This window comes from Oncorhynchus keta, chromosome 28, assembly GCF_023373465.1.
Source record: "Oncorhynchus keta strain PuntledgeMale-10-30-2019 chromosome 28, Oket_V2, whole genome shotgun sequence".
NCBI lineage: Eukaryota > Metazoa > Chordata > Actinopteri > Salmoniformes > Salmonidae > Oncorhynchus > Oncorhynchus keta.
In genome coordinates this window covers 49166586-49179374 of record NC_068448.1, presented here as the reverse complement: position 1 = coordinate 49179374, position 12789 = coordinate 49166586, and the positions used below count along the sequence as shown (strand labels likewise).

The 12789-nt window shown below is 44.5% G+C and overlaps 1 protein-coding gene across 6 annotated transcripts in view; it reads right to left on the bottom strand.

The window, feature by feature from the left end:
- Window positions 1-697: 697 nt before the first annotated feature.
- The window catches only part of LOC118361145 (dnaJ homolog subfamily B member 6-like), a 56080-nt gene continuing 43988 nt past the window's right edge, over window positions 698-12789 (bottom strand). For 3 of the 6 annotated variants that reach the window (XM_052483222.1, XM_052483224.1, XM_052483223.1), the window contains exons 9-10: window positions 3377-3595; window positions 698-2310 (exon numbers count right to left, since the gene is read on the bottom strand). In XM_052483222.1, the coding sequence (XP_052339182.1) occupies window positions 2207-2310; window positions 3377-3595 (323 nt within the window). In that variant the 3' untranslated portion in view covers window positions 698-2206. Of the gene's footprint in view, window positions 3596-12789 lie in introns of all 6 variants that reach the window. The other 3 variants (XM_052483225.1, XM_052483226.1, XM_052483232.1) reach the window with 3 other exon arrangements.

Here is a 12789-nt window from a genome sequence, read left to right as displayed (position 1 = left end):
GTATACATGTAGCACAATGAATACGAGGCCACGCGTCATATTGACAGCAGCATTTCAGATGCCATCAAAAATGTTCACAATGAGAGAATGTATTCAATGTGAGAGAAAGAAGGGATTCAATATGGGAGAGAAAGGATTCAATATGGGAGAGAAAGGATTCAATATGGGAGAGAAAGGATTCAATATGGGAGAGATAGGATTCAATATGGGAGAGAAGGGATTCAATATGGGAGAGATAGGATTCAATATGGGAGAGATAGGATTCAATATGGGAGAGATAGGATTCCATATGGGAGAGAAGGGATTCAATATGGGAGAGATAGGATTCAATATGGGAGAGAAAGGATTCAATATGGGAGAGATAGGATTCAATATGGGAGAGAAAGGATTCAATATGGGAGAGATAGGATTCAATATGGGAGAGAAGGGATTCAATATGGGAGAGAAAGGATTCAATATGGGAGAGATAGGATTCAATATGGGAGAGAAAGGATTCAATATGGGAGAGATAGGATTCAATATGGGAGAGAAGGGATTCAATATGGGAGAGAAAGGATTCAATATGGGAGAGAAAGGATTCAATATGGGAGAGAAAGGATTCAATATGGGAGAGAAAGGATTCAATATGGGAGAGATAGGATTCCATATGGGAGAGAAAGGATTCAATATGGGAGAGATAGGATTCAATAGATGATAGTCCATTATTTCACTACCTTTGAAACATAGTGCCTTCTATCTTTATTAAAGGATAATGTGTCATATATCCCTCAAAAAGCACATAACAACCATAACCATTATCTGTTGGACATGAAGCTTTACTGGTGGATGTTTACAGAAAATGAAACAATCCTTCCTTGTCCCCTGGCATTGGGCATAAATAAAAGCAAATTGACAATAAACTAACCAAACAAACAACAAAATCGGATAAAATAGTTATGAAAGACATAAACATGTTCAACACTGGGACTTCCATCTGAGGTTTCCATCCCAACCAAAGCAGTGAAACGTTAAAAAAAAAACAAGTGACAAGCCTTTGTGAGAGGCTAGAAAGGGAGACGGCCACATGCAGTTTTTATGGGCACAATTCAGATTACAGTAGAGCGATGTCAGTGGGGAGGGGGGGTGGCTATTGTACATGAAGGGGTGAGAGACTGCCCCAATACAGCAAGTCTTACTTTGCTATTACTATTCTCTTTGGTGTAGATAGCAAGAATATTTCCCTCGGCGCAAGACAAAAGCTACAGTATATTCCGGTGTGTTTTCTGCATCAATCAGATGCATTTTATAAAGCCCCTGTTTACATCAGCAGGTGTCACAAAGTGCTTTTACGCCCAGTGCTTTTGCAACTCCATCTTCTTCTTTCCTTTTTGCTCTTGAAGCCAAGTTCTGTGATCTCTCTGGACACTTCCTCTCTCTAACCTCATATTGGTCTCTAGAGAGACAGTTCAGCCAAATTCACGTAAATCATTTCTATAAACTCTTATCTTTAAGGTTTCAAGACCCACCTATACCTAAATGGCCATCAGCGTCTCTGACATCATTACACTACTGTCGCAGGCTCTTCCAGACAATTCACGCCCGTTCGATTCACTTCAACCCTTCAGATCGCTTTTTTTTTTTTAAATGAACTAGAAACCTTTCGGAAAGTACGTTTGATTAAATATATTGAGCATTCCATCGAGAGGAGACCAATTATTTTCAGGGCCAACCAGCTATTTGTGATGAATGCAAAATAATGAAAAACAGAACTGCTCCTCTCTACTGACATCTGGGGGGGGGGGGGATAAATAAACTGTAGAGGAGCCATGAGGAGAAAACAGAGGAACTGTTGGTAGAGAAACAGATCTTGAGAGAGTCTAATGTCTTCCATAAAAGACATCTTATAAGATTTGCTGCTTGCGCTGAGCAGTTGATAGAGAAAGGGGAGACCTGGCACAGTGATGGGCTGGTGGGGGTGGGCTGGCATGATCAATGTAGATGGTTAAGTAGGTTTGAAAAATTCCTGTAACTTTTTCCCAGAAATGTCAGTCTCAGTCCCTCTTGATTCCAGGAATCTTGGAACTGGAATTTGAGGAAAAACCTGGGAATTTTGGGAAAGTTTCCTGATTTTAGTATCCCTACGGCTGAGTCGTGTTAATGTCACATCGACTGATGCTCTTCACCTCCGGGTGACACGTACAGGGAAGGGCAGTCAAAAGGCGGTGCTTTAGAACAAGGCACCAATTCGAGTAGCCAATCGAGGTGTTCTCTTCTTTTTGAGCTCCGCCTCCTGTCTCCAAGGATATTTCTTCCTCTTAGTCTCCATGTGTCCTACGGAAAAATGGTTGTCAAATGACAGGGAGGGCAAACGACAATATTCTATTGGGTAATAATCTACAGAAAATTGCATGCTTACTTACCTCAGCGGAATGTATATCCACACTTCAAGATTTTTTTCCTCAAACCTTAATTATTGGCATTATAACTCATCAGGCAAAGTCCACCCCCAACAACAATGGAGGCCTCATTATACAACCCCTGTGTGTCAGTGTGTGTGAGATAATTGCAGGGCTTTTGTGTTTGACCCCGTGATCCCTGGAGGGAAAACAGAGGATGACCTTTGACCCAGAGTCATTACACTGCAGAACAACAGAGCCCTCTAATGAACTCATTCCCCTCAATGTTGAACTCAACCAGTCAAACATTGCTGCCTTTGTTACTGGCCCTTTGTTTAGCCACCCGCTACAACAGCAACCAATTAGCGGGCCTTATTAAGGTGTTAGCTCGTCTTTAAACAAAGCTTAGCAGCGGCCGTTGATGAATCCATACGAAACAAACACCACCGTACGTGTAGTCTACAGTCGACAACTTGAGAGACTGCTGTTCTAAATTTATCCACAACGTAAAAGTTTGAATTATTCGTCCCTTTCAGTCTCAGCAGAATCCGTAGTTATTACAAACCTCTTGAAAATGTCTTATTCAAATTTTAAATGCTGTGGTGTAAAGTACTTAAGTAAAAATACTTTAAAGTACTACTTAAGTACTTTTTGGAGGTACAGTATCTGTACTATTTGTATTTTTGACAACTTTGACTTCGACTTCATTACATATTTAAAAACAAATACTTTTAGACTTTTACTCAAGTAGTATTTCACTGAGTGTCTTTCACTTGAGTCATTTTCTATTAAGGTATCTTAACTTTTATTCAAGTACGACAGTTGGGTACTTTTTCCACCACTGTTCAAATGTACTCTATAAGCCCTTTGTGCATCAGCAGTTATAACAAAGTGCTTTACAGTCTACTCTAGAACACCTGTCCTTAGTCTCTAGACAGCTCACAGCTCACAGACACCAATGACCTTTATGTAGGCAAATTTGCATCAAAACATTTCACAACCGGCCTGTTCCTGGGTCTCTCTATGCGGCCTCCACACAGCAGACGTTTTCTCCCCAGGAGAGAACACTAGGTTGGAGGACACACCTCTGGCGAGTCCCAGGCTCTGTATCCCGCACTCCTCGTCTTCCTCCTGGGGGCTCTGTGAGGTGTTCCTCAGGTAGCGTTGGTGGGAGTGGGGACCAGGGAAAGCGGTCTGTCGCCAGTCCTCATCTTCCAGACCTGTGGGGGTAGTCAGTTTAGTTAAAGGACGGTACTCTGCTTACTTAGTGAGTACCACTTTCTCCTGATTCGGCTCACACCGAGGCTCCAACCCAGGACTTCTGTCTTACAAGCACACGTAACCTCCTTTCAGAAGCGTCTAAGCGTCTAAACTATTCGGTGCGCAAGTGTCAACACTTCAGGCTGAGGATGAGGTTTCACACATCCCCATGTGCTACACAAACAGAACACACATCTGTAAACCTAAAACTAGCTTTACTTTGCAGAGATAGGGGAATGACAGTCCCAGCTCTGACTCTGAGTTTTTTCCCCATGAAGTGCAACATGATTCTCCGGGAGAATCAGACCAGAAAAGGCCACCCATGGAGAAGTGGATGAATCTGAGCTGTCCAATCCATTTTATACCTTTGAATTATGATTGTGGGGAGGGAGCATCTCCTTTATGTCGCAAAATGAAGCCTGAGTGTTGACCAGTAATAATCACACAGCACAATTATAGGCATCATCTTTTGTGCTCGTTGAATAGGGACTGGTCAGAATAGAGATGTTTAAGTACCATTTTGACATCCTTGACACAAAGAACACAATCAAAGTGAGAACAAGAAAGCTCCTCTCATGACATGTCGTCTACAGAGGACATAAGTGTGAGTCGAACCTCTGTAGCTGTGCCAGAAAAACAAAGAGGATAAAACGCAAATATCTTCAAACATCCCCTCTGGCCGCAGCAAGCCTTTCATACCGCAGCAAGCCTTTCATACCGCAACCATAGACTTCATTCATATTTCATGTGGGTTTGTTTTATTGTGATTAGTCATGTAAATAAAAATGCATTTTCCATTTACATTTACATTTAAGTCATTTAGCAGACGCTCTTATCCAGAGCGACTTACAAATTGGTCCCTTGGTCATTTACATTTATATTGAATTAGTGGCAGCGTATATGGGAAGAGGGGAGACGTTATTATGCATTGAGATTATACGGGCTGATTTTGTCGCCATTGTGTTTTGTAATTACGGGGGGGGCTAGAGAATAAAGGAGCCAGATGCTCTCTCGTGCCGAACCGGTTTTCCTTCAGCGAGAGATCTGCACCGGCTTTCAAACCCCCTCCATCACCCTTCCATCATGTCCAACAGTCAAGCCTTTAACAAATCATGTGTCATTAGAGTGACATATCTTGCTTGGAATAAGAGCAGGCCAGAGCCCTGCACTGGATATAAACTGCATTGGAAAAAAACTGCCTTGGAGGACCTCTCTCTCTCTCTCTCTCTCTCTCTCTCTCTCTCTTTCTCACTAATTATTCAATCTAAGTAGTTGTTGAAGCGCCATTTCCAGCTCCAAATCGTATCCCATTTGCGGACATGGCAGAAAGAAAAAAGCCAGTCCTCACTCAGGCTGTAATAAGCCTCGTCAGAGACAAAAGAAGCAGCACGGTGAGACTGTCTTTCTCTCAAAGGGCACCCTATTCCCTGTATCGTGCATTACTTTTGACCAAGCCCTAATCAGAAGTAGTGCACTCCCTAGGGAATAGGGTTACATTTGAGATGCAGTTTTCAACTGGATGAATAGACTTCTTATTACCATGAAGTCAGCAATTGAGACCATGGCAAATTTGCGGTCTATGTTGCGATTGGCCAGCCGGCGCAATAGTCTTTTAAATGCTGCCAAACAAATCAGATGCCAAAGTCCACTTCCCAAATGGAGGATTGACACCACAGAGTGATAATCCCCCTGGGTGGAATAACAAACACAACTGGTGGTTTACAGGCCTTCCCCTGGCTCCTTCCAGCTTTGAAAAACCACTAATCCAAGTGATTATTCCCCTTTGCAGACTACCTGAAGATCTAATCAGTTTTGCGTTGGAGAAATGGAGCGTAATTGCATGTTACCTTGTGAGAATCCAAGGCTGTGCAGCACATTGTCAACATGTCCCTGTTCTGTGGATCAACATTTGATTGTATTATGGAGGTGGTTACCTCTGCGATAAGACTCCCGCCCCACAGAGCAGTGTATTCCATTATCATTTAATGATTTTCAGCAAAGCAATATCAAAGAACAATGACGACAATGAGCTCTTATAATACTTGTAAAGGCTGCCTTTTATTTCCGAGATCAAAGACTTAATTGGTACTAACAGAACAGACGTTGCCGTTTCTTCATGCATACATTTAGAGCCATTGTCTGAAGGGTGCCTGTCATTTGTTTTGTTTCAGTCCTGTGTGTACGGGTCTATTTATAGGCTGTTTGACTGACAACAACACCTGACACACACACACAGCACATGCACACACACACACACCGTGCGCGCACACACACCGTGCGCACACACACACAAACACCTGCAAAAACATATAAATAAACCATTCATTGCTATTCTCAGAGAGAAACACAATTTAAACCAATCTCATGTGCTGTCTAGAGCTGTTGCAGTGACCGTATTACCGCCACACTGGCAATCATGAGTCATGACCGCAGTAAAATCCCACATGACTGTTGAGTCACGGTATTCTCCTCTCATGCACTCTGGTAATGTGTTGCTATAGTACCCAACTCGGTGACGATCATCAGGTCCTAATGGCCTGGTACTCAGCTCTCTGTTGTCCCCCTAACCACTCTGACATCAATTCAAATGTAATCGGGAAAAAAAACAGATCAGAAAACCTGTCATCAAAACAGCATGTTGCTTTAAAAACTCACCTCACTGTGATTGATCAATTTGCAGGGAAAAGTTTAACAGGTTGAAACGGAGTGGAACATGATCATCGTGGATGTTGCTTCAAAAGCCTAACCCAACGAAAATGGACAGCGCTCTCTCAGGGGACGATTCAGTCAAAACATCCATACACATATTAGAGCTTTATGCAAAGCATACGCCGATACAGTTGAAGTTGGACGTTTACATACACCTTAGCCAAATACATTTAAACTCAGTTTTTCACAATTCCTGACATTTCATTCTAGTAAAGAATTCCCTGTCTTAGGTCAGTTAGGATCACCACTTTACTTTAAGAATGTCAGAATTAATTAATAGAAGAATGATTTATTTCAGTTTTTATTTATTTCATCACATTCGCAGAGGGTAAGAAGTTTACATACACTCAATTAGTATTTGGTAGCACTGCCTTTAAATTGCTTAACTTGGGTCAAACGTTTTGGGTAGCCTTCCACAAGCTTCCCACAAAAAGTTGGGTGAATTATGGCCCATTCCTCCTGACAGAGCTGGTGTAAGTGAGTCAGGTTTGTCGGCCTCCTTGCTCACACACGCTTTTTCAGTAATGCCCACAAATGTTCTATTGAGGTCAGGGCTTTGTGATGGCCACTCTAATACCTTGACTTTGTTGTCCTTAATCCATTTTGCCACAACTTTGGAAGTTTGCTTGGAGTCATTGTCCATTTGGAAGACTCATTTGCGACCAAGCTTTTAACTGATGTCTTGAGATGTTGCTTCAATATATCCACATAATTTTCCTACCTCATGAAGCCATCTATTTTGTGAAGTGCACCAGCCCCTCCTGCAGCAAAGCACCCCCACTACATGATGCTGCCACCCTCGTGCTTCACGGTTGGGATGGTGTTCTTCGGCTTGCAAGCCTCCCCCTTTTTCCTCCAAACATAATGATTGTCATTATGGCCAAACGGTTCTATTTTTGTTTCATCAGACCAGAGGACATTTCTCCAAAAAGTATGATATTTGTCCCCATGTGCAGTTGCAAACCATAGTCTGGCTTTTTTATGGCAGGTTTTGGAGCAGTGGCTTCTTCCTTGCTGAGCGGCCTTTCAGGTTATGTCGATATAGGACTCGTTTTAATGTTGATATAGATACTTTTGTACCTGTTTCCTCCAGCATCTTCACAAGGTCCTTTGCTGATGTTCTGGGATTGATTTGCACTTTTCGCACCAAAGTACGTTCATCTCTAGGAGACGGAACGCGTCTCCTTCCTGAGCCGTATGACAGCTGTGTGGCCCCATGATGTTTATACTTGTGTACTGTTGTTTGTACAGATGACCATGGTACCGTCAGGCGTTTGGAAATTGCTCCCAAGGATGAACCAGATTTTTTTCTGGGGTCTACGCTGATTTCTTTTGATTTTACCATGATGTCAAGCAAAGAGGCACTGAGTTTGAAGGTTGGCCTTGAAATACATCCACAGGTACACCTCCAATTGACTCAAATGATGTCAATTAGCCTATCAGAAGCTTTTAAAGCCATGACATCATTTAATGGAGTTTTCCAAGCTGTTTAACCTGTTGAGTGTAGGGGGCAGTATTTTGATGTTTGGATGAAAACCATACCCAAATGAAACTGCCTATTTCTCAGGCTCAGAATCTAGAATATGCATAGAATTGCATAGAACCAGATTAGGATAGAAAACACTCTAAAGTTTCCAAAACTGTCAAAATATTGTCTGTGAGTATAACAGAACTGATATTATTCGAGATGTGTAGTCCACTTGTCATTCCAATCTCCTTGCATTAGCGTAGCCTCTTCTGTAGCCTGTCAACTATGTGTCTGTCTATCCCTGTTCTCTCCTCTCTGCACAGACCATACAAACGCTCCACACCGCGTGGCCGCGGCCACCCTAATCTGGTGGTCCCAGCGCGCACGACCCACGTGGAGTTCCAGGTCTCCGGTAGCCTCTGGAACTGCCGATCTGCGGCCAACAAGGCAGAGTTCATCTCAGCCTATGCCTCCCTCCAGTCCCTCGACTTCTTGGCACTGACGGAAACATGGATCACCACAGATAACACTTCTACTCCTACTGCTCTCTCTTCGTCCGCCCACGTGTTCTCGCACACCCCGAGAGCTTCTGGTCAGCGGGGTGGTGGCACCGGGATCCTCATCTCTCCCAAGTGGTCATTCTCTCTTTCTCCCCTTACCCATCTGTCTATCGCCTCCTTTGAATTTCATGCTGTCACAGTTACCAGCCCTTTCAAGCTTAACATCCTTATAATTTATCGCCCTCCAGGTCCCCTCGGAGAGTTCATCAATGAGCTTGATGCCTTGATAAGATCCTTTCCTGAGGACGGCTCACCTCTCACAGTTCTGGGCGACTTTAACCTCCCCACGTCTACCTTTGACTCATTCCTCTCTGCCTCCTTCTTTCCACTCCTCTCCTCTTTTGACCTCACCCTCTCACCTTCCCCCTACTCACAAGGCAGGCAATACGCTCGACCTCATCTTTACTAGATGCTGTTCTTCCACTAACCTCATTGCAACTCCCCTCCAAGTCTCCGACCACTACCTTGTATCCTTTTCCCTCTCGCTCTCATCCAACACTTCCCACACTGCCCCTACTCGGATGGTATCGCGCCGTCCCAACCTTCGCTCTCTCTCTCCCCCGCTACTCTCTCCTCTTCCATCCTATCATCTCTTCCCTCTGCTCAAACCTTCTCCAACCTATCTCCTGATTCTGCCTCCTCAACCCTCCTCTCCTCCCTTTCTGCATCCTTTGACTCTCTATGTCCCCTATCCTCCAGGCCGGCTCGGTCCTCCCCTCCCGCTCCGTGGCTCGACGACTCATTGCGAGCTCACAGAACAGGGCTCCGGGCAGCCGAGCGGAAATGGAGGAAAACTCGCCTCCCTGCGGACCTGGCATCCTTTCACTCCCTCCTCTCTACATTTTCCTCCTCTGTCTCTGCTGCTAAAGCCACTTTCTACCACTCTAAATTCCAAGCATCTGCCTCTAACCCTAGGAAGCTCTTTGCCACCTTCTCCTCCCTCCTGAATCCCCCCCCCCCTCCTCCCTCTCTGCAGATGACTTCGTCAACCATTTTGAAAAGAAGGTCGACGACATCCGATCCACGTTTGCTAAGTCAAACGACACCGCTGGTTCTGCCCACACTGCCCTACCCTGTGCTCTGACCTCTTTCTCCCCTCTCTCTCCAGATGAAATCTCGTGTCTTGTGACGGCCGGCCGCCCAACAACCTGCCCGCTTGACCCTATCCCCTCCTCTCTTCTCCAGACCATTTCCGGAGACCTTCTCCCTTACCTCACCTCGCTCATCAACTCATCCCTGACCGCTGGCTACGTCCCTTCCGTCTTCAAGAGAGCGAGAGTTGCACCCCTTCTGAAAAAACCTACACTCGATCCCTCCGATGTCAACAACTACAGACCAGTATCCCTTCTTTCTTTTCTCTCCAAAACTCTTGAACGTGCCGTCCTTGGCCAGCTCTCCCGCTATCTCTCTCAGAATGACCTTCTTGATCCAAATCAGTCAGGTTTCAAGACTAGTCATTCAACTGAGACTGCTCTTCTCTGTATCATGGAGGCGCTCCGCACTGCTAAAGCTAACTCTCTCTCCTCTGCTCTCATCCTTCTAGACCTATCGGCTGCCTTCGATACTGTGAACCATCAGATCCTCCTCTCCACCCTCTCCGAGTTGGGCATCTCCGGCGCAGCCCACGCTTGGATTGCGTCCTACCTGACAGGTCGCTCCTACCAGGTGGCGTGGCGAGAATCTGTCTCCTCACCACGCGCTCTCACCACTGGTGTCCCCCAGGGCTCTGGCTCTGTCATAACCTCACATGGTCTCTCCTATCATTGCTATGCAGACGACACACAATTAATCTTCTCCTTTCCCCCTTCTGATGACCAGGTGGCGAATCGCATCTCTGCATGTCTGGCAGACATATCAGTGTGGATGACGGATCACCACCTCAAGCTGAACCTTGGCAAGACGGAGCTGCTCTTCCTCCCGGGGAAGGACTGCCCGTTCCATGATCTCGCCATCACGGTTGACAACTCCATTGTGTCCTCCTCCCAGAGCGCTAAGAACCTTGGCGTGATCCTGGACAACACCCTGTCGTTCTCAACTAACATCAAGGCGGTGGCCCGTTCCTGTAGGTTCATGCTCTACAACATCCGCAGAGTACGACCCTGCCTCACACAGGAAGCGGCGCAGGTCCTAATCCAGGCACTTGTCATCTCCCGTCTGGATTACTGCAACTCGCTGTTGGCTGGGCTCCCTGCCTGTGCCATTAAACCCCTACAACTCATCCAGAACGTCGCAGCCCGTCTGGTGTTCAACCTTCCCAAGTTCTCTCACGTCACCCCGCTCCTCCGCTCTCTCCACTGGCTTCCAGTTGAAGCTCGCATCCGCTACAAGACCATGGTGCTTGCCTACGGAGCTGTGAGGGGAACGGCACCTCAGTACCTCCAGGCTCTGATCAGGCCCTACACCCAAACAAGGGCACTGCGTTCATCCACCTCTGGCCTGCTCGCCTCCCTACCACTGAGGAAGTACAGTTCCCGCTCAGCCCAGTCAAAACTGTTCGCTGCTCTGGCCCCCAATGGTGGAACAAACTCCCTCACGACGCCAGGACAGCGGAGTCAATCACCACCTTCCGGAGACACCTGAAACCCCACCTCTTTAAGGAATACCTAGGATAGGATAAAGTAATCCTTCTCACCCCCCCCCCCCTTAAAAGATTTAGATGCACTATTGTAAAGTGGCTGTTCCACTGGATGTCATAAGGTGAATGCACCAATTTGTAAGTCGCTCTGGATAAGAGCGTCTGCTAAATGACTTAAATGTAAATGTAAATGTAATATTACAGGTGAAAACCTGAGGAAAATCCAACAAGGAAGTGCTGTTTTTCCTGAAACCTCTCTGTTCCATTGCATGCCTTCCCTCCATTTAAAGGGATATCAACCAGATTCCTTTCCCTATGGCTTCCACATGGTGTGAACAGTCTTTAGACATAGTTTCAGGCATTTATTCTGACAAATGAGCGAGAACCATCACATCACATCAGTGGATGGCTGGGTGCCAGCAGAGTTTTGCACACGCAACAGCTTGGAGCAGACATTTTCTCTCTCTCTCTCCTATTGAAAAAGTTATGGTCCGGTTGAAATATTGTTGATTATTTATTGTAAAAACAACCTGAGGATTGATTATTTTTTTTAATTCTACGAACTTTACGGATACTATTTGGAATTTTCGTCTGCTCGTCATGACCTGCACGAGCCTGTAGATTTCTGAACAAAACGCGCCGACCAAATGAAGGTTTTTGGATATAAAAATAATCTTTATGGAACAAAATGAACATTTATTGTGTAACTGGGAGTCTCTTGAGTGCAAACATCCGAAGATCATCAAAGGTAAGTGATTCATTTTATTGCTTTTCAGACTTTCGTGACCAATCTACTTTGCTGCTAGCTGTTTGTAATGTTTTGTCTGCTGAGAGAGATGTCCTAGCATAAACGCTTGGATAGCTTTTGCTGTAAAGCTTCTTTGAAATCTGACACACCAGGTGGATTAACAACAAGCTAAACTGTGTTTTGTTATATTGCATTTGTGATTTCATGAAAATTTAATATTTTTAGTAATTTAATTTGAATTTGGAGCTCTGCAATTCAGCGGATGTTGACAAAATGATCCCGCTAACGGGACGGGTGTGCCAAGAAGTTAAAGGCACAGTCAACTTAGTGAACTTCTGACCCACTGGAATTGTGGTACAGTGAATTATAAATGAAATAATCTGTCTGTAAACAATTGTTGGAAAAACGACTTGTGTCATGCACAATGTAGATGTCCCACCCAACTTGCCAAAACTATAGTTTGTTAACAAGAAATTTGTGGAGTGGTTGAAAAACTAGTTTAAATGACTCCAACCTAAGTCTATGTAAACTTCCGACTTCAACTGTATATGAGACAAAACATAAAAATAAAAATAAAAAAGGATTAAAATAATGATTGTGTCATTATACAATAAACAGTCTACCGCATATTATGCATGGCAGAAAACAAAACAAAAAACACTTTAGATGTATTTGGTACATAATTGCTCGAGGCTATACTCTAACATTAAACAAATTCTAGTAATCACCTTTGAGTGTGGACTGTATTATTATATGTACACTGGATGGACTGGTTACGTTATGCTACACTCCAAATGTTCTATCCACGAGTCTGGGAGAGAACGTGTAGGCCTAGAGGATGCTGTTGGTTTATTGATTGTGCAGGGCGGCTTACAGAGTTAACATACAATTAAATTACACTCGTATTTGATTTTGTATAGCCATCATGAACAGGCTGACACAGCTTTAGCTACAAAATATCACACGCACACACGTGTAAACAAACCACTCACTGCTATTCTCAGAGAGAAACACAATTGAAATATTGTGTGCGTTGGTCAAAACCTTACGTAGGCCTGGATTTGATTTAATTTGACTGCTCAGGAGAAGTCGAC